The sequence below is a fragment of the Juglans regia genome, chromosome 11 (assembly GCF_001411555.2).
Source record: "Juglans regia cultivar Chandler chromosome 11, Walnut 2.0, whole genome shotgun sequence".
In the NCBI taxonomy this organism is placed as follows: domain Eukaryota; kingdom Viridiplantae; phylum Streptophyta; class Magnoliopsida; order Fagales; family Juglandaceae; genus Juglans; species Juglans regia.
Window position 1 is genome coordinate 12,624,095 of NC_049911.1, and position 18,719 is coordinate 12,642,813.

At 35.2% G+C, this 18,719-nt stretch overlaps 1 protein-coding gene and 2 pseudogenes across 4 annotated transcripts; 2 read left to right on the forward strand and 1 right to left on the reverse strand.

Annotated features, from left to right (window-relative positions):
* Positions 1-591: 591 nt before the first annotated feature.
* On the reverse strand, positions 592-5,218 carry LOC108995206 (annotated as a pseudogene).
* Positions 5,219-12,214: 6,996 nt separating this feature from the next.
* Positions 12,215-16,034, forward strand: LOC108995218 (dual specificity tyrosine-phosphorylation-regulated kinase mbk-1-like). Of its 4 annotated transcripts, none has more exons than XM_035683063.1 (2): positions 12,215-12,448; positions 13,065-16,034. In XM_035683063.1, exon 2 carries the CDS (start codon positions 13,983-13,985, stop codon positions 14,799-14,801), a length of 819 nt encoding a protein of 272 aa, XP_035538956.1. In that variant the 5' UTR covers positions 12,215-12,448; positions 13,065-13,982; the 3' UTR covers positions 14,802-16,034. The 4 variants fall into 3 exon arrangements, with proteins under 4 accessions (XP_035538956.1, XP_035538958.1, XP_035538957.1 ...); XM_035683064.1 differs by lacking the exon at positions 12,215-12,448 and having other exon boundaries at positions 12,461-13,140; positions 13,237-16,034; XM_018970732.2 differs by lacking the exon at positions 12,215-12,448 and having other exon boundaries at positions 12,462-13,140; positions 13,237-16,034.
* Positions 16,035-17,177: 1,143 nt separating this feature from the next.
* Positions 17,178-18,719, forward strand: part of LOC108995217 — a 23,682-nt pseudogene continuing 22,140 nt past the window's right edge.

Genomic DNA, 18,719 nt, shown 5'->3' on the forward strand with positions numbered 1-18,719 from the left:
TTTAGGTTTTATTTTCAAAACAATGAAAACTAAAGTTGAGTTCTGAATCCAAACAAAACCTAAATGAATTCATACACATCATTAATACTATTTCCAGGCAACCTAAGCCTGTCTCTCATACTCACGAGTCAAAGGAATTAATATGAGTTATGGCCAGGGATTGCACATCATCTATGTTCCATATATTACCTATTTCAAAATGTTCCAAATTAAATAGTCTAAACAGTGATTATATAGAAGTCTCAACAAGTCTGATCACAACATAATCATCATGTTATTGGATTCCATCCAAACTCCTAATAAAAACAAAAGCCAAAGCCTCAGATAAAGATACCAAATTATAACAAAAAAAAAACATCCCAAGACGAGACTTCTTCCAAACACTTGCTATTGCCTTGGTTTGCTGCTGTCACGACTTAGGAGACGTTTAGATTCGAAGCTCATCTCAGCTCATCTTAACTCATCTCACTACTATTCATTACTATTCAACAACTTTAACTCACAAATCTCACTATTATTTACAACTCATCTCACTACTATTCACAATCCATCTCAACTCATCTCAAGTCATCTTCGAATCCAAACGTCTCCTTAATGTTCGGTAATTGAAACATTATTTATTGATGCTTGGACATGGCTGATCTTTCTAGATTGATCTGAACATTCGGGCGACTTGTCTAGTCCATTGCCAGTACTGTACATAAGAAATGGAGGTCCTGCGGGTACTGCTAGAGTAATAGAGTGGCTACTAAGCATGAGAACGACTGAAGCTGTTGTAGGTCTATCAGCGATATTTTCTTGAACAAAGAGTAACCCAATATGGATGCATCTCATTAAGTGAACAGTTGAATTAACCCTCAGTGTGGGATCTACAAGATTTAAAGGTGTCCCCTCCCTCCAGATTTTCCATGCCTACAAATTTGAGAATATATTATTTTATTTTGCCAATATCATATATATATATGCATGATTTAAAGGTGTCACAAATTGAGATGGAAATCAAGGTTTACAAGGAGAATTAATGTACATACATAGCTTATAAGGCCTTCTCCATTTTGTTCATTGGGGAAAGAACTGTTCCTTTGCCCACTCACTATCTCCAAAAGTAACACACCAAAACTAAAAATATCAGACTTTGTGGAAAAGTTGCCGTGCATAGCATACTCTGGAGGCATATATCCACTACATTTGGACAACAATAGTATTAGTATTGTTTGAATGATAACATGCACTATAATACTACTTATATTAATGAGAGATTGTAAGGCAAATCTGTCAATGAAATCTATGTACTTACTAGGTTCCAATGATTCTCCTTGTATTGCCTTGAGTTTGATCTAACAATCTTGCTGTGCCAAAATCCGAAATTTTTGGATTCATATTCTCATCTAACAAAATATTGCTAGCTTTGAGATCGCAATGAATAATACGTAGCTGAGAATCTTCGTGAAGATAAACGAGCCCTCGAGCAATGCCCTCTATAATGTTGTAGCGCCTTTCCCAATTCAATTGGATACGCTTCATTGGATCTTCATGTTATGCAACATAATTGATTTTGTTAAACAAATGGATAGTGCTACATCCACCGCTCCCAGCGGTATGCTCCCAGCCACCGTTAGATATAATTGTTCTTCTTCTTTTTATTGTCTTTTTTTACATATATGTTTTTATACTTTATATATTTTAAAAAAAAATAAAAAAATAAAATATTATGAAAAAATATTTTCTTAATCACTAAGTAAAAAGAAGAATTAAAAAATAAAATAAAAAATTTCAACAGTAATATCGAGTTGTAAGAATCAGTAGTGAAAGTATCATTTTTCTTGTTCCCGCTAGCTATTTTCATGTGTTTTTTTTTTTTTTTTTGCTTTTTTTACATGTATTTTTTTAACACTTTTAAATATATATTTTTTAAAAAAATTTACAACATCATTAAAAAACACTTCCTTAATCACAAAGTACAAATAAAAATAAACAAAACAAAACAAAAAAACATAAACAATGCAAGCGGTAGCTCCCAGAGGGACTTGGGAGCGGGACGCTTAGCAGTTTCTTAAACAAATACATGTCGAACACAAACTAATGAAAAGGGTAATGCTATACTACTCCATACCCTCATCTTATTTTCATCCCAGTATGCAAGATATATCACATTTATCATCATAGTGATAAATGTGACACATCTTACATAGTAGAAAGAGATTGGGACGATAGTATCGTGTATAAAATTTTTCAAAAAAAAAAAAAAGTTGAGTAGAACCCGAAATTCATGAAGGGCATAGGTGTAACCATACCAAATATGAATCGATCCAAGCTTGCATTAGGAACGAACTCATAGATTAGAAGCCTTTCATTTCCTTCCAAACAGAATCCCAAGAGCCTTACCAAATTTCGATGTTGAAGCCTTGCTACTAAGAGAACTTCATTCCCAAACTCTGAATCTCGACCTTGTTGGCCGGAATCCATAGATAGCCTTTTTACAGCTATTTCTTGTCCATTTTGAAGCATTCCCTGAAAAATGAAAATATTTCATGATGTAGAATATATACAATACTCTGTAATGTCATGAAGAATTCTTAGATGCTTTTCATCTCAGTAATGTCATTACCTTGTAAACAGCACCAAATCCACCTCCTCCAAGTTTATTTTCGTCAGAAAAGTTATTTGTAGCCATTGCAATTGTGCCAAAGTCGAACCGCAATGATTCCACAGTACTCATGTCATGCGTTGCTTCACATAAGGAACAAGATAATACATTGAAATGTTATTCTTCATTGCTTAATTGGGGAAGTATCATTCAATTAAATATAATGTGCATATAGTATTAAGTGATATGGATGGATCAATTTTATTGATTTCATGAAAATATCCATTTTATTTGTAATGTCCGAAGTAGGACCTAAGTTAAATTTGGACTCATATTCTAGAAACACTAGTCAATGGTGCGATTGAGATTAATGGAATAGTTATAAAGAGCAAGAACTTCTCTCTCCTAAATAATATAAAAATCGCATTCACCTCCTGTCCTGTACGTACTATGCCACGATTTTTCTAAAATCATATAAGCAAAAATTGCCCCTGAACAAGTATTAGAAAACATTTTACGATTATAGCTTAGTAATTAAAAGGAGAAAATGCATTTTTGGACATTGCATATATACATAGAAGAAGGAAAGGTGGATCAATGTTGAACTTACTTTTAACTTTCTCTCCTGTTTTCCTGATCACCCTTGAATAGAAGATGGAGATTCCGATTATAATCAGTAATAGAGAACCAATAGCTGACATAACTATAACGATTGTAGTTCGAGATGGGTTACCTTCCTTTCCTGCAAACACCAGAAGTTTGCTTTCAATAAAACATTCTAGATTAACCAAATTACCTAAATACAAAATTAAAGATATATATATGTATAGTTAGAGGTGTACTATCATTACAAAATCATTGATAGTAGTCCCCTTATCTTATTTTATTTGATCTACAGGTTATAACCTTTCAACAAGCAGTTCGCTGTGGTTTACGCCAATTGGCACAGGTTCGATCGATTCAACTTGAGTTTCCATTTGTGATTAAATTAAGATCCCCATAATTAAGAACTAACATAACACGCCAAGCATAAGAGTCATGGTTAAGATCCATGGAAAGATGTTTAAACTATAAAAGATTTTCGATATTTGATACCAAGGAAGAGAAATGATACTTGCAGTCTTGGAGTGTGCAGTTTCCGCGTACTCATTTTAAAAAATATGGATAAATCTAAGATTCATATGAAAAAATTATTTTTTTAATGATCGTCCCTACTTTTAAAAAATAAAAAAGTTATAATCTGACCCGGCCCTTCATATCAAGGCTCCTAAGGGACTGCATCGAGATGGTAAAGTACTGAAGTGAGATTAAGGAACCATAACAAGCTGCACAATATATGTGCTTTAAATATATATTGTTAGAAGACAAATCTCAATTCAACTTTTACAAATTTTAAAATAATAATAATATTTTAAAATAATATTTTTTTTCAACTTTTATATTTCATCTAAAGTCATCACATCTCAAAATCCAAATCAGCTTTACACAGCCTAGATAGCTAGAACAAGTAAGCCGTAACAACAAAAATAAAGTAATTTCTGTTTTCTAAAATGATCAACCACCAATCCCGTGGATTAAACTTCTCTTTAAAGTATGATCTAAAGTTCTTAATAATTCAAACAAGTTACCCATCGATCGTCTCTTTTCTTATGTTTCTTTTTTGATGCTGTATGAAAAAAGCCAGATCAAATCCTGTAAAAGCCCCAAGTTCTTCTGGGTATGGGAACGGTATAATAGGAGCTAGCTAGTACTAAACTTGTTAGCGCAGTCCTTGGGAAAAAAATTCCAAAAAAAAAAAAATGAAGATAAAAAGTACTTCTGTCGGGCATACATGCATGTAGCTTTAGTACCATACCTTCTGATGTAGGGGATGATGGCGGTAGAGCCTCAGCGACAGGGTCATAGAAAGTGTAAGTCTCATACCTTAAATCACAGCTGGGTGATATATATCTCCCTCCCTGCTTTCCATAACAGCATGATGAAAATACCACTTGCCTAGTCTGCTCCAGGCAGCTCTTGCAATCGAGTTCACCCAAATCAGGGGTGCACATAAGAAGTGCATGTATTGTTTGGAAATCTTGGGCAGTCTCGCTTCCCACAGCAAATTTGCGAGTAGAATTTCCTGCTGCGGCGAGGTTTTTTAGCCTCTCTAACAAGGGCCCTAGAACCTGTGTGAACGCATCTACATCTGAGGCGTTTAGTGTGTTGTAGAAGGAATATAAAGGGTTGGCTTCCAAAACACCAAATATATATCTGTTTGAGTATCGCACCATACATTTTGTGTACCATATGATCGCCTCCTTCTGGTTGGGACAATACTGCAACAGACCCTGACTCGACGCATTTACACAACTGCGGCATTCGCCTGTCCCAATGTCTCCTCTACAAAGTGCAATCGCGTTTACTTTGTCGGAATTTTCTCCGATGGATAAATTGTAAAACCCGTAGCTGATTTTGGTATTGGAAGACATAGACGCCAGGAGGTGTTGAGATTTGCACTGTATGTACTGTTACTGGTGTAGTTACCCTTATCAGAGCAGACGTAGGGATCTTGAGCTAACGTGGGAGCAAACAGATGCAAGATCAGAATTAGGCAGGTGAAGAAAAGTAGTCTTGAACAGCACATCTTCGTTGTTTCTCTGATCTGTAGTAGTCTTTAGGTTGAAATACATGCGCACTCGTGGTTAAAGTTCCCGATTGAACCAGAAACTTGGGCTGCTTCTGCGTTCAATATTCCAAGCGTCCAAAACTCAAAAATGACGTTGTTGAATATAAAACAAGAAGTGAAGACTGAAGATTGAAAACATCATCTAACATATTCAAGACAAGGAAAAGTACATCTTCCTTGAGGAATCCTGGGGCGAAACCATTCATGAATGTGGACAATTAGTTGATGTTATGATCATATAACTGTGGAAAATATGGACATATTGACTTCACTGGTGTTAAGGTTGATCAGGACCCTACATGATTGATATTAAATATTAATTTAATTTGTAAAAGCTAATCTCAACAGAGGAAATGCCATTCGAGGCAGAAAGCTGAGATCTTTTCTTTCTTTTGCATCACAACTAGATCTACTTACAGCTAATTATGTGAACCATTTAAAAATTTCATCCAACTTTTTAACGATTTATTGTGATTGTTCTCGGAAAGGCGTCTACCTTTTCAATAGGAGCCACCATTATAACGGACGTTATATATAAATATATCTATTGTGCAGCAAAACAATGATCTCTTCAGATGAGGGTTGGATAGTGAGTCTGAGTTGAGATAAAAGTTGAATAAAATATTATTAAAATATTATTTATTAAAAATATTATTATTTTAGAATTTGAAAAAGTTAAATTATTTATTATATTTTATGTGAAAATTTAAAAAATTTATAATGATTAGATTATATCAATTAAGTTGAGATTAATTTTGAATCTAAACGGAGCTCTAGTTTTAGGTCAGATATCTCTCGATAAGACTGTTCACTCGAGTTCCGAACTGGGTACCCGGATATACCCAGGCCAGAACCTAGATTTCAAACCCGGGCCTGAACCCGGATTTTTACAACTCACAAATCCAAGTTCTGGGCTGTACACAAAATTTTTTATTTTTTATTTTTACAAAAGCCTATATTATTAAATTTTTTTCAAGAAAAATATAATGTTGAAAAGCATTAATTTTTTAATATCTAAAAGCTTATATTCTATTAAAATCATTATTTGTTTTTATGTATAAAAAAACTAATTATCTTTTTAACTAAATGCATCTAAAAAAAAAAGAAATTCAATATTTATCATGTAAAATGCATGCAACACATAATCTAATCCACTACATATTACATTATTTGGTATTTATACATTAACTTACAAAACACAAAAATATTACAATGTATGAAAATTACATATCATCAGGATTAATACAAAGAGCCAATGGTTACTGGATCCGTCTTTAAATGCTTAGAATGGGTCTGCTTCATCCAATGATCAATGCATTCCTCCACAGCTCGAGAGGGATGGGAAAGTTGGCATGCAAGCTGTTTTTCTTGCTGCCATTTTTAATGAATCAATTAGAGTTTCTACAAATTCAGATTTGTTAAGTTGGGTATTAAGTATAATCCGATCCTCTCCGGCCCCCTTCCTTATGGCTAAACTCATTCATCATGAGGAAGGAAAATAATAGTAGTAGTAATAATAACAATGATCTTTCCCAAGACTTGACTCTGGGTTGGTGGGAACTCATGGTTTGAAAAACCTCGCACTCAAATTTTTGGTCATCATCGCCATGTTGTACTTTGACTCTGGCACACCCAACAGTTCAATTGCACGTTTAGCGAAAAAATGTCCATGATTAGACATAAATGACAGACAAAATATCCGAATTTTGAGTAGGAAATTACCGAATTGTGCATTCTAATCTATCTGCAAAAAGTTCGGCCAGCTTGAGGAGTCTTGAGCATCCAATTCTTCAGATCGATCTACAATTGCATGTTTAAACAGATTTCAAACAACTAATGAACTTAGACCCACAAAACGAATTAATAATAGTTGCAAATGATGAGACAGAAGGCCACAAAGCACAACGGAAGGTAGATTATGAAGATTACTGCTTACAGGATCCTTGGACTACAGCATGCCTTTCTATGATTTGAAGCTTTATCCCAATTGCTAATGCCACCTTTAAACCACCAAATCATTAGTCATTGAATATAAACTGTAACAACCCTCATAATTACTTATTAGGATTAACCCTTAAAATGAGGCTATAACTATATTATATTTTTGGGCTTTATAATTTTTTCTAGCATAAGATTTATTTATTTATTAAGGGAGTTAGTTAGATTTGTTTTATTCATTAAACTATGGCACTTAGTGTCATTAGTGGTTAAGCTTAAGGGTTAAGTATGGGTGATTTAGTAAGCAAGCTCATTTGTGCTACACTTAAGGCCCTTAAACCCTTAGAATGTTATAGGCTAAGACTTATAGCATGTTTGGGGCAAAGACAAGACACAAAACTTTCATCTTATCTTTTCTTATTATTATAATTTTTTCAAATTCTCACACAAAATATAATAAACAATTCAACTTTTTCAAATCTCAAAACAATAAGAATATTAAAAAAATAATATTTTAAACTTTCATTTAAAACCAAAAACTCTCATCTCACTCCCCAAATCTGCCTAAGTCTTGAACCAAGCCTTATAAGAGTTTTGAACCTAGGTTAAGTGCATTAATCAACTTTCACATGATTAGTAATTTCTAAACTATGTTTTAAACTTAATTTTCTTTTTAAATATTTCTCACCTTTTTTATCTGTACTTTATTATTTTTATTTTTTTTCATCATTCTTAGACTAAATTAGAAGATTATGTTACCAATGCATTGAGAATGAGTCTGCAGATAACGTAGTTTCAATGGTCGCATTAGGTATTCACAATGCATATGGGAAACTGTGATGATACCATATGTTATGATGTTAATGTTATGATTAAATGTGAATTGCTAATAATGATGAAACGTTATGATGAAATATATGTTTCGACAATTGAAGTGAAAATTGTTTCCTCTAAAAAACTGTCTTAGTTTTTTGAAGATGTTGAGGAATCTAGATGGGAGACATATACTGATTTTTTTGCATCACACACATTTTATATTTTTCATTCATCATGCATAATTTATCTTCGTGCAAGTTGGTTGTCTAACTTATTGAGATTTTAAGTAAATCTTAACCCTTGTGGATCCATTATCTTTCCATTCGGAATGATAGAAATTGTATCAGGACCCGATGATGATGGACCAGATGGACTAATGGATTCGATTGATTGAAGATGAGTTAGATCTCGACAAAAGATTAGACCTCATCTTGATGTTTATAACCCTAACCCTTCGTGCATTAGAACGCCTGAAGCAGCTGATTTAGCCATGGAGACTTATTATGTATATGTGGATGAAGATGTTGACAAACTCTCATGCTCCTCCACATCTACTGTTCATTTTGTAAGGAGATTTTTCCTCCTCTAAAGCTCATGACGTAGGCTCACGAGGGACCACAAAGGGCTCAACTCGGCTTAATGACTCTTCTCCAAAGGGGGGTTAAAACGTCCTGATTGGAAGTCCTCGACCGATAAGTTAAAACTGATCCACAAAGCAACCCTCATGCAGGAAAGACCAGTGACAAGGATGGATGGGACTCGCCGCCCTGGTACTCCTCCCAACGACACCTAATACTCAAGAACTTGCACAGACAAGCGGTCTAAAGGTACGGAGAACCCTCGATCTCCTGACAGAAGGAAGGGTGAGGCTCGACAACAATCGCCAGCTGGCTATGGCCCACTCGAAAAGCCACCATGCAGTAATGGCACCCCTCCCCGTATCCATGCCGCATTTATGGCACTACTCCAGGAGCCACACCACATTAAAGGCTTTTGTCTAAACAGTAGTTGACGTGACAGACGCCTTTGAGGCAAAGTACGAGATGTTACCCTAGAAACCTCATATAAAAACCGACCCTTAGGTATGAAGAAGGCTCTCTGATCTCTGGCATTTAAGCATGAACTATTATGGAGATATACTAACTTAAGCATCAGAGACTCCCCACCTCCACCAAGGCCCCCTCTCTCCTTGTTTACTTGAGTGTGTAGATATAAGGACCCAAGATCTGAGTTGCTGGAACTCGGCCTAAAGGCGTACAAAACACGACGTGAACACATATGATAACCAAAAAGATGTTTAAATTTCTCTGCAATTACATAAAGTAGTAGTTATAATATTTAGATTGCTTAGTTATTTGGAAGAAAGATATATTTATATACAAATATATATACTAGTAGTAGTAGTAATGTGCAACGCACGTTCTGCTAGTTGAGGAAGAAAATATATTGAAATAAAATGTCAAATAAATAAATAAAATGTGATTGGTTTAATTAAAAATAATGTATTGATGAATATGATGCATGAAGAGATTGTAAAGATAGATCACTACAAGAAAATGGATTTTTGTGATCAATTTATTGTAACTAAAAGATTATTCGTAACTAATTTTAATTGTAAATAATCATTTCGTTAGAATTAACTGATTACAAATAAATAATTGTAGTGGATTAAAGAGGTAGAATAATTAGATTTAAGTTCAGAGAAAAAAGAGAAGCAGAAGTGGCTGGAAGCAATTAATGTTCTTGTAATTAAAGGTTAAAAATGTCAAAAAAATAAAATAAAATAAAACAAAATGAAATTGTGGGACAAAACGGGTAAACAAACCAAATAGAGGGGTAAAACTGGAAATACAGGAATAGAAGATAAAAGAACCAGGGATACCAAAGGGAAACAACAACAACAACAAAAAAGAACAAAATTGAGAGAAAAAGATGGTCGAAATTTTACTATTCCTTTTTGCATAGGCTCTCTTATTGATAATATATATATATATATTTAAATATATAATAGCCGTGTTCAGGATGTTCGGCTTTCATTCCATAATTGTCGATTATGCATTAAATATCCCCAGAACAAAATGAGATGTGGCACGCAAAATTTCGAAACTGTTCAAATATTGGGCGCCTTTATTATGTATGAAGAGTTGCCTATATGCTCATTTTTCGTTTACATTGAATCTTTTTCCATCGTTTGGAAACTCCATTGTATAGTTTCCTTGAATCGACTGACACGACCCTTTCAAAATCATACATTAGTTTCATTCACAACGCTCAAGAAAAAATGCATTTTCTTAGATGGGACCAAGCATATAATTTATCAATTTTTACTCCTACATGAAAGGACCAAAAGTTACGTTCTCTCTCTCATGTCTCTAAAGTTTTTTTCCCGCCCACGCCGACTTAATAGTAAGGTCATTTAGGTTATTACTCAAGGTCTCAAAAAATAAAAATGAAATATTTTTTTTAAATAAAAATAAAAACCATTTCATTAATTAAAATTTAAAATAATTTTTATATTTTTAATGTGTGCAAAGCCCCATAATATTAAATCTAATATTTAATACAATAAATTATTTATATTTTAAATAATTTTTTTAAAATCTTACTAAATTGAGGTATAAAATTTGCATTCAGGCCTCATTTTACATTGTTGTATTAAATATATATTCAGAAAAACTTTATTTAAAGATTTTAAAATAAAATCTTATTTTATTGAGAATTTTAAAATTTATTCTATATAATAATTTATATTTTATTATTTTATAATTACGAATGACTCACTTAAATTTTATCTTAAACCTCAATTTGTATTAAGCCACCTCTGTTCCCACCATCATATTTCCACATATTCAAAGGTATGTTTACTCATTCATTCAATTTCTATTTTGCAATGCTCATAACCACAGATTGTTTTCTCAAATCTTGCTTCATGTACTTATTTTCAATGTCTAGCGGTCTCTATTTTTAAAGGAACTGGTCATTGAATTTTTCTCAAACAAATTTAACTCCGAGAATTCTAGATCAAAAAATGGGATTTCAGCGAAAACTGAAAGCTCAGGATTCGAATATGCAAACCATCATGATTCTATATTTTTATACTTTTCAGTGAACTATAGAAATTATTTAGCATCTTCTTTTTCTTTATGTTTATATCTGGGTGTGTATGTGTTAGTGAGATTCTTGAATGAAGCCTTTGAGAAACTCAGCAAATAGCATGCATAGAAAGATATGGATGAAAATGAGACTGTGCTTGTTTTGTAGGTTTGTGAATGTAAGTGAAGGAGAAGGTCACGTTTATAAAACCTTACGACCTTGCAATGTTTCGAAAGTACATGTTGCAGGCAATGGTTCAAAACAACGTGATGGTTAAAAAGACTTAGGGTGGGCATGAAAATAAGAGGTTCCTTCCATCTTTCAGGCCATAGGATATATTGATTGAGTTAGAGCATTAGTATTGGTCTATGCATATACATATGCAAAATTATATTTGCATAATATGGCCTTAAAATCTTCCACATTGACTTATGCATATCCAAATATTTAGCTACTTATGGATAGTGCTTATCTAAATTTGGATAACTACTATTCACCCTACAAATCATATTTTAATAATTATTTATCTCTCCTCCCACTCTCTCTCACACAATCCTTTCATTTTCTCTATCCTTCAACAACAAAACAAACATTCACTTGCACATTCATTTTATTATTATAATATATTATATATTTTTTCATTTTATTATATTTTTAATATTTTATTATTAAAAAATTATATTTTTTATTATTACATTTGTATCATTAATGTCAAATGTATGTAGTGGATATTAATTATAAAATATATAAAAAAAAATTGATTTTAGCAAAAAAGTAATAATAATATTTTATTATTATTTTGTATCAAATATGCATAAGTCAATGTAAAAATTTTATTTGAATAGTAAAGTAGATATGTAAAAGAGGTAATTTTATATATGCATATGCATAAACCAATATTTACGAATCCTAATAAGAGGAGAATAGTGTAGTTTTATGTGGGTGAGTTGCGTATAAATAGGACGGCGTCGTTTAGTTTAGTAGAAATAAGTAATTGAGTGTTGTCGTTTTAAGGAACTGATGAGCTTAAATGGTAAAAACACAGTCGTTTGATACATCTTTGATTACACAGTATAAAAGCAACCACGATTTGGAAATAAATGGACGCCATCTGGTATTCAGTGCAGTCTTCTACCTCTCTCTCTCTAATTCTTGATCTTGTTCTTGGGTGACTACCTCGAAGCAGTCAATCCACAGTAAGAGAAGAAGGGTCAATCACAGATTCCGAAATGAACCTTATCATTTTTCACATTGTCTTCATTCTTCGTGCCGCTGCCTGCCTCGTGCTCAGCGCCTTTACCTCCGCGCACCGCCAATCTCTCCATCGTAGACGTCAATAACCCAAGGTGAGCCCCTCTCCGTCTCAATATCTCTCCCTCTCTATGGATTTTGGTACTTTTGTCCGTCTCAGCTTGTGTTTAAAGATAGTCTATTGGATTGGTAGATTTTCTTTTTCCCTTTTGTTTCTGTTTTACCGTTTTGGCTTTGAGGAGTTGTGGGTGGTTTCGTGATTCAAGCTTTGTCGTGATGGGGATTTTGTTATGAACCCAATTAAATTGGGCTGGGATTGATGGGCCTCCTACTGTTATCTTTTATTTTATTGAGTTGCTAAGTTGTTGTTAGTGGCCCATGGGCCTAATTAGTGTGAGTAAGAATTGGCCCATGGCCTTGGTTTGGTTGTGGTTGAGTTAGGGTTATTGTCTTCTAGTATATGTAATGGGAAGGGGGTCGTTGTTGGGGATCGAGAAGAATATTGTTCAAGTTGCTTTCTGTTTTCATGGAGGTTGAGTATTCCTCAAAAATACTCAGTTTATTATAATATAGTTTTCATACATTTCTCTACAATTCACCCGAGTTCATATCTACAATAAGAATTTCCCAACGAGTCCATTACAAGTGGTATCTAGAGACAACGATCTTGCTATGGAGTTGAGTAATGAAGAACTTTATGAATGTTTTCAGAATTATCACCGTGCACTCTATGATGATTTCTATAGAGATCCTGGCCAAATGGTGCTTACACTGAAGTCTTCCAAAGGTAAAAACCTAAAAATTTTAGTTGATTCTTCCTTCACTATTTACTATGTGAAGCTCAATATCGAATATGCTTACGGGAGAAATATTTATCCATTAGAGCAACAACAAGTGAGACACAGAGGAATTCTTTTAGAAGATGATGTTATGTTGAGAGAGACGACGGTATTTGACGATGGCTATCTTCTTCTTGATATGATGAGTGAAAAATCCGGATCAGAAGAATTCACAAAAGTGGAGGAAATTGCGACGACAGAAGAAAATGGAGCAAAGAATGAAGATGTACTCGTGGAGAAGGGAAAAGAAAAGGCACCGGTGATGGAGCTAGCCAAGAAATCCAACCTTGGCTTTGAGATAGCCAAGCAGGCTGGTGAGATCCATAAATTTCCAATCCAGGAGGAAGCAGTGGTGTCTGATGCAGCTAAGCTCAAAGAAGCAGAGGACGGGTACACAGTGAGTACAATGATCGACGGCCACAAGCTTCACATGAATCCACACTCGGTTCTTCCTCGATCTGGTTCTTCGGTTCTCTCCTTCAATGTCCTTATGGTGGTCACAGACGTTACTCCCAAAGAAATCTCTCCTTCATCTGATAACCCAAATCCGAAACCAACAGTAGAAGGAGAAAATCGGGCAATCAGTATCCCTCCTAAGCCGCCTCCTAGCAAAGGCAATGTCGCTCTTTGGCATCAACAGCAATCAACCACCGTGCAATTAATTCAAAGACGTTGCTAGTGGGATTTGAGGGGAAACGAGCATGGAAGTCTGTTCAATTCGATTTTCTCTTGTAGTACTCTATTTACTTCCCAAGAAAGTGAGAAAAATATAAAAGATTTTACTAGTCTTATGCTGATATTCTTGCTTTGGGTTTGCCGAAATGGTTCTTCCCCAAGGCTAGATGATAACAAAGATGGGCATTACATGTTTGAGCTTGGAGAAGATTTAACTTCTCGCTACAAGATCCACAACAAAATGGGTGAAGGTACTTTTGGACAGGTTTTGGAGTGCTGGGATAGAGAAAAGAAGGAAATGGTTGCCATTAAAATTTTCCATGGAATTAAGAAGTATCATGAAGCAGCTATGATAGAGATTGAAATGCTGCAACAAATTGGTAAACATGATAAAGGGGGCAACCGGTGTGTGCAAATACAGAACTGGGTTGACTATAGTAACCATATCTGTGTTGTGTTTGAGAAGCTTGGACCAAGCTTATACGATTTTCTATGGAAAAACAATTATCGCTCATTTTCCATTGATCTAGTCCGTGAGATAGAGGGTGATGCTGCGATGGATAGCACAAATGCCTTTACCTTTTCTCCGCAATCCAATTATTATTTTGACATTAACACTGATTGGGTTGAAGAAGCTTTGGATAGGTTTGATCAGTTCTTATTTAAACCTTTGATGTCAGTTGGTGTTACTACGAGGGAATTCAAAGAGGGAGGGTTCCAGAATATAGACAAGAGGCGTGGAGGTGTTAATAATGGAAGGTACACGAGATGTTTGGTGAAAGGCTTCAAGACCACGCTGTTAATTGATATGGATTTGTGCTTCAAGGGAATTTCTACGGGTGAGTGGATCAACTATATGTTTGACCAGAATTTTGTGAATTATCAAATCTTGGTTGTTATCTTTGGGAGTAGTAAACAGTTTGATATAGTATGAGAATTGTTTCGAAGAAGACTTTTTAACTCTGAAGGTCATGAAGCACATGTGTATTCCATTTTCCCTCGTCAAAAAGAAAATATTCAGCTTATAATTTTTACTATGGTTGATGGGAAAATTAATTTGGTTCCAAAGATAGTGAAGCAAAATGCAGACCAGGAAATTAATGCTCAAAACTGGGATTTAGAGAATGCTACTGAATTTGAAAGTGACCATGTAGTTGTTGAGTGGCAAGAGTCGCTTTCAAAGAATGGTATTAAATTGGATGGAGGGGGGAATATTGCACCTCAATTGTTTCAAATATTGACATTTAGGAATGTTTTGTGGTGGGATGGAATAAATCTGCTAAAAGTCTGGAAATGCCATTGGATAAAGAAACAAATCTTGTGGCCCTTTGATAGAGGAAAGGGAAAAGGAACGGTAGAAACGTGGGTGCCAGGTTCACTTTTGTCTTCTCAACACTCGAAACCAAGGTATTTGCAGAAGGGCAGATTGATGAAGGCGGCAACTTGCAGTGTTCATCCCATGGTTGGTCATTTGATGGTTGTGGATCTTGTGCAAGGATCCCTCGAGCTCCAGCTGAAGGTCTTGAAGCTCGTGCTGTTAAGTCTTCAAGAGCATGTGTTACGAAGTTCCCTACAATGCAGTCACATGGCCTACTCTTGTTTTGGCCTAATGAGAATGGATGGGAAGGAGCACAAACTACCAAGCTTTCCAGGCTACCTGATGACTTTGATAACCCTGAGTTTTCATTTGTGACAAGTCAGCACATCTGTTCTATGGCTATGATATCCTCATAGAGAATGTATCTGATCCTTCCTACATTGATTTGCTCATAACCAACAATCTGCACTTGCTCATCAATACCATAGAGTTGCATCAACATTTCAACCTTGAGGACAAGGTTCTTTAAAGGAGGAGAATTTGTTATGAACCCAATTAAATTGGGCTGGGATTGATGGGCCTCCTACTGTTATCTTTTATTTTATTGAGTTGCTAAGTTGTTGTTAGTGGCCCATGGGCCTAATTAGTGTGAGTAAGAATTGGCCCATGGCCTTGGTTTGGTTGTGGTTGAGTTAGGGTTATTGTCTTCTAGTATATGTACTGGGAAGGGGGTCGTTGTTGGGGATCGAGAAGAATATTGTTCAAGTTGCTTTCTGTTTTCATGGAGGTTGAGTATTCCTCAAAAATACTCAGTTTATTATAATATAGTTTTCATACATTTCTCTACAATTCACCCGAGTTCATATCTACATTAAGAATTTCCCAACGAGTCCATTACAGATTTTCTCTATTATCTTGGTTGGTTTGATGGGTCTGTTTGATTTTCATTTCCCCCCTAATTTATCTATATTGCTGTGAAGTTTTCACCGGGAAGATTTTCTGACTCTGTATATGATTGAAGTACCAATTGTCTCTGAAACTATGTCATGTCATTTATTAGTGTTTAGATGGCCCAATATTAAAACGCCCCGAATCAAACTTTAAGGAATCGGTTTGGAGAAATTGCCTGTCGGCTTCAGGGCACGACCTGTTAGGTCCTAAAACCGGGGCAAACCCTGACCGATACATAATTATGGATCACTTGCACCCTTGTTATTGTGTAATTCTCTTATTTCTTTGACGGGATCCACAATGTTCTTGAGGCTGCTCAGCCGAGAGGGTCCCATCCACCTCTTTTTCATAAAAACGCTGCAGCTCCTGAAACAGAATGTTCTGCTGCTCATTAATGTTTCCAAAGTTTCCCAGCTAAAACGAAACTAGGAGATGGCTGAACCTATGTTAGAGTCCCCTTACCTTTCACTTGGAAGCCGAGTGATGTTGAATCCCCTCTAATACACCATGGGCTGTACCACCAACTGCACAAACCGGTGATCTCATCCCAAAGAAACTTTCTATTGCTGTCGTCGTTAAGCTCGTAGACTCCTGTTAACCCCCACCCAAAACCATCTTCCACATTCATGAAAGAACAAGCTACCGAAAATTCGCCGACATACTTTTCCACTAAGTTAATTACTCTCTTATCCCACATCACTATATTGCCCTCTGAAGCACCCTTGGAAGCAAGGGAGGCACGTTCCGCATAAGAGCAACTCCACAAACTTCTTATTATTTTTCTGTCAATAAACTTCAGCTTAGTCTCCTGCAAACAAATTAAGTCTGCCTTCCTTTAATGAATTTTTTGCTGTTTTTCGCAGCGCTTAGCTTGCAATTAAGAATCCTACGGACTCGAGAGATGATTTTGATGAGATTTAGGAGATGCTTGGTGAATGAGATGTGATTAAAATCTTGTGAATAATAATAAAATGGTTTGTGAATAGTAGTCAGATTAAGGCCTCATTTGAAATTAGAGATGAGTTAAGATGGTTTGTTCGCAATCTAATTTCAATTGCTAGATGAACATATTTCTTGATTTCATGTATTTAGCTCGTTACTATTGGTGTGCTTGATTTAATTATTGCAATATGTGCAGGTGCAACTATTGTGGGGCTTAATATATAATTTTAGCTATTAAACATGGAGGTCAGTATTAGATCACCGAGCTTGTAACACTATGCTCTACAAATAGTAGGTTGCACTTCTGCGACACTAGAACTGTATTGTCGATACATATATTTCAATTTTCTGATATTCTTGCTTGTTAGACATGTGGAGGTGATGCTGGAATTATAGATGTGGACAAGACCACAGAGACATTGGAACCTTGAGAAGATGAGCAGTGGAGGATTGTGTCTTCCTGGGAAGGGTAGAGTGGATTCAAGGCCCCAAGAGAAAGAGTTGCTTCTGTTTTGGCATCTTTAGAGGAAGAGGAGAATTTTGAATCCTCTGGATTAGATGAAGTTGGAAGTAATGGAAACAATGGTAGATCCAATCATGCTAGTTAGAAATATCGTGAATCAAATGCAAACAAAGTAGGTAAAACTTTGCTTTTATATTGTCTCTTTTTTCTTTACTACTCATATCAACCAGGCATTTTACCCTTGTAAAGTTATCCGGACATGATTAGCTTGCGGTCTAAATATGCTGTAGTATCTTCTTTATGTCTAACACAAAGTGGTTATATAGATGATCAAGTAAATTTTCCCTGCAATTGCGGTCTTGAAATTTTCATTCCTGATATACTACCCAACAATAATTATTAGTAATTTGTTTCTTTGTGTTGCCATTTAGTTAAAAAGCATTGCCTCTTATGCTTCAGGAAGGTGTTTTGGTAGAGTATGTGTTATGATAATATTTTAGGGGTTGGCTTAAGCGGTAAAGGCCTTTGTCTTGGTGGTATGTTTGTTCCAGGTCTAAGGTTAAAGTCCTCTTGGGTGCAAACAGTTTCTAGGGGCCATTAGACTAAGGGAACTTCCCCTTTAATTATCCGAGGTGCACTTGCGAGAAACTCTTTGCGGAGGGCATGTGCGCCCCTGGGATTAGTCGGTGCCAAGAAAAAAAAATGTGTTCTGATAATATTTTACAAAACAAGGTAATACATGCACTAGATGTCATCACTTACTGTCGGATTTCTAGGAAATAATTTGGGAAAGATTTCTAGGAAATAAGTTAGGAAACTTTGTTTTAAATATGTCAAATTTCTAGGAGATAAATTAGGAAGTTCTATTTTAGATAAAATCTGAAATAACTATTTCAGATTTTAGATATTTCTGTTTCCTGTTTTATAGCCTAGGAATTTGCTGATTTGATTTACTTATTAGGTGGCCCTCCTGATTTGGTGGCCTTCCTCTTCTATTTATATTGTAAAAGTTTCTGTTGGAAAATAATAAGAATGATTATTCTTCTTCCCAAAAACTACATGGTATCAGAGCCACGTGCTCTTTTTCTATTTTCCCCTTTCTTCTGATGATGTCGTATAAGTCGGCAATGACCGGCTCTTCAGACTCTTCTGGTACTTCCGAAACAATTCCACCCAAT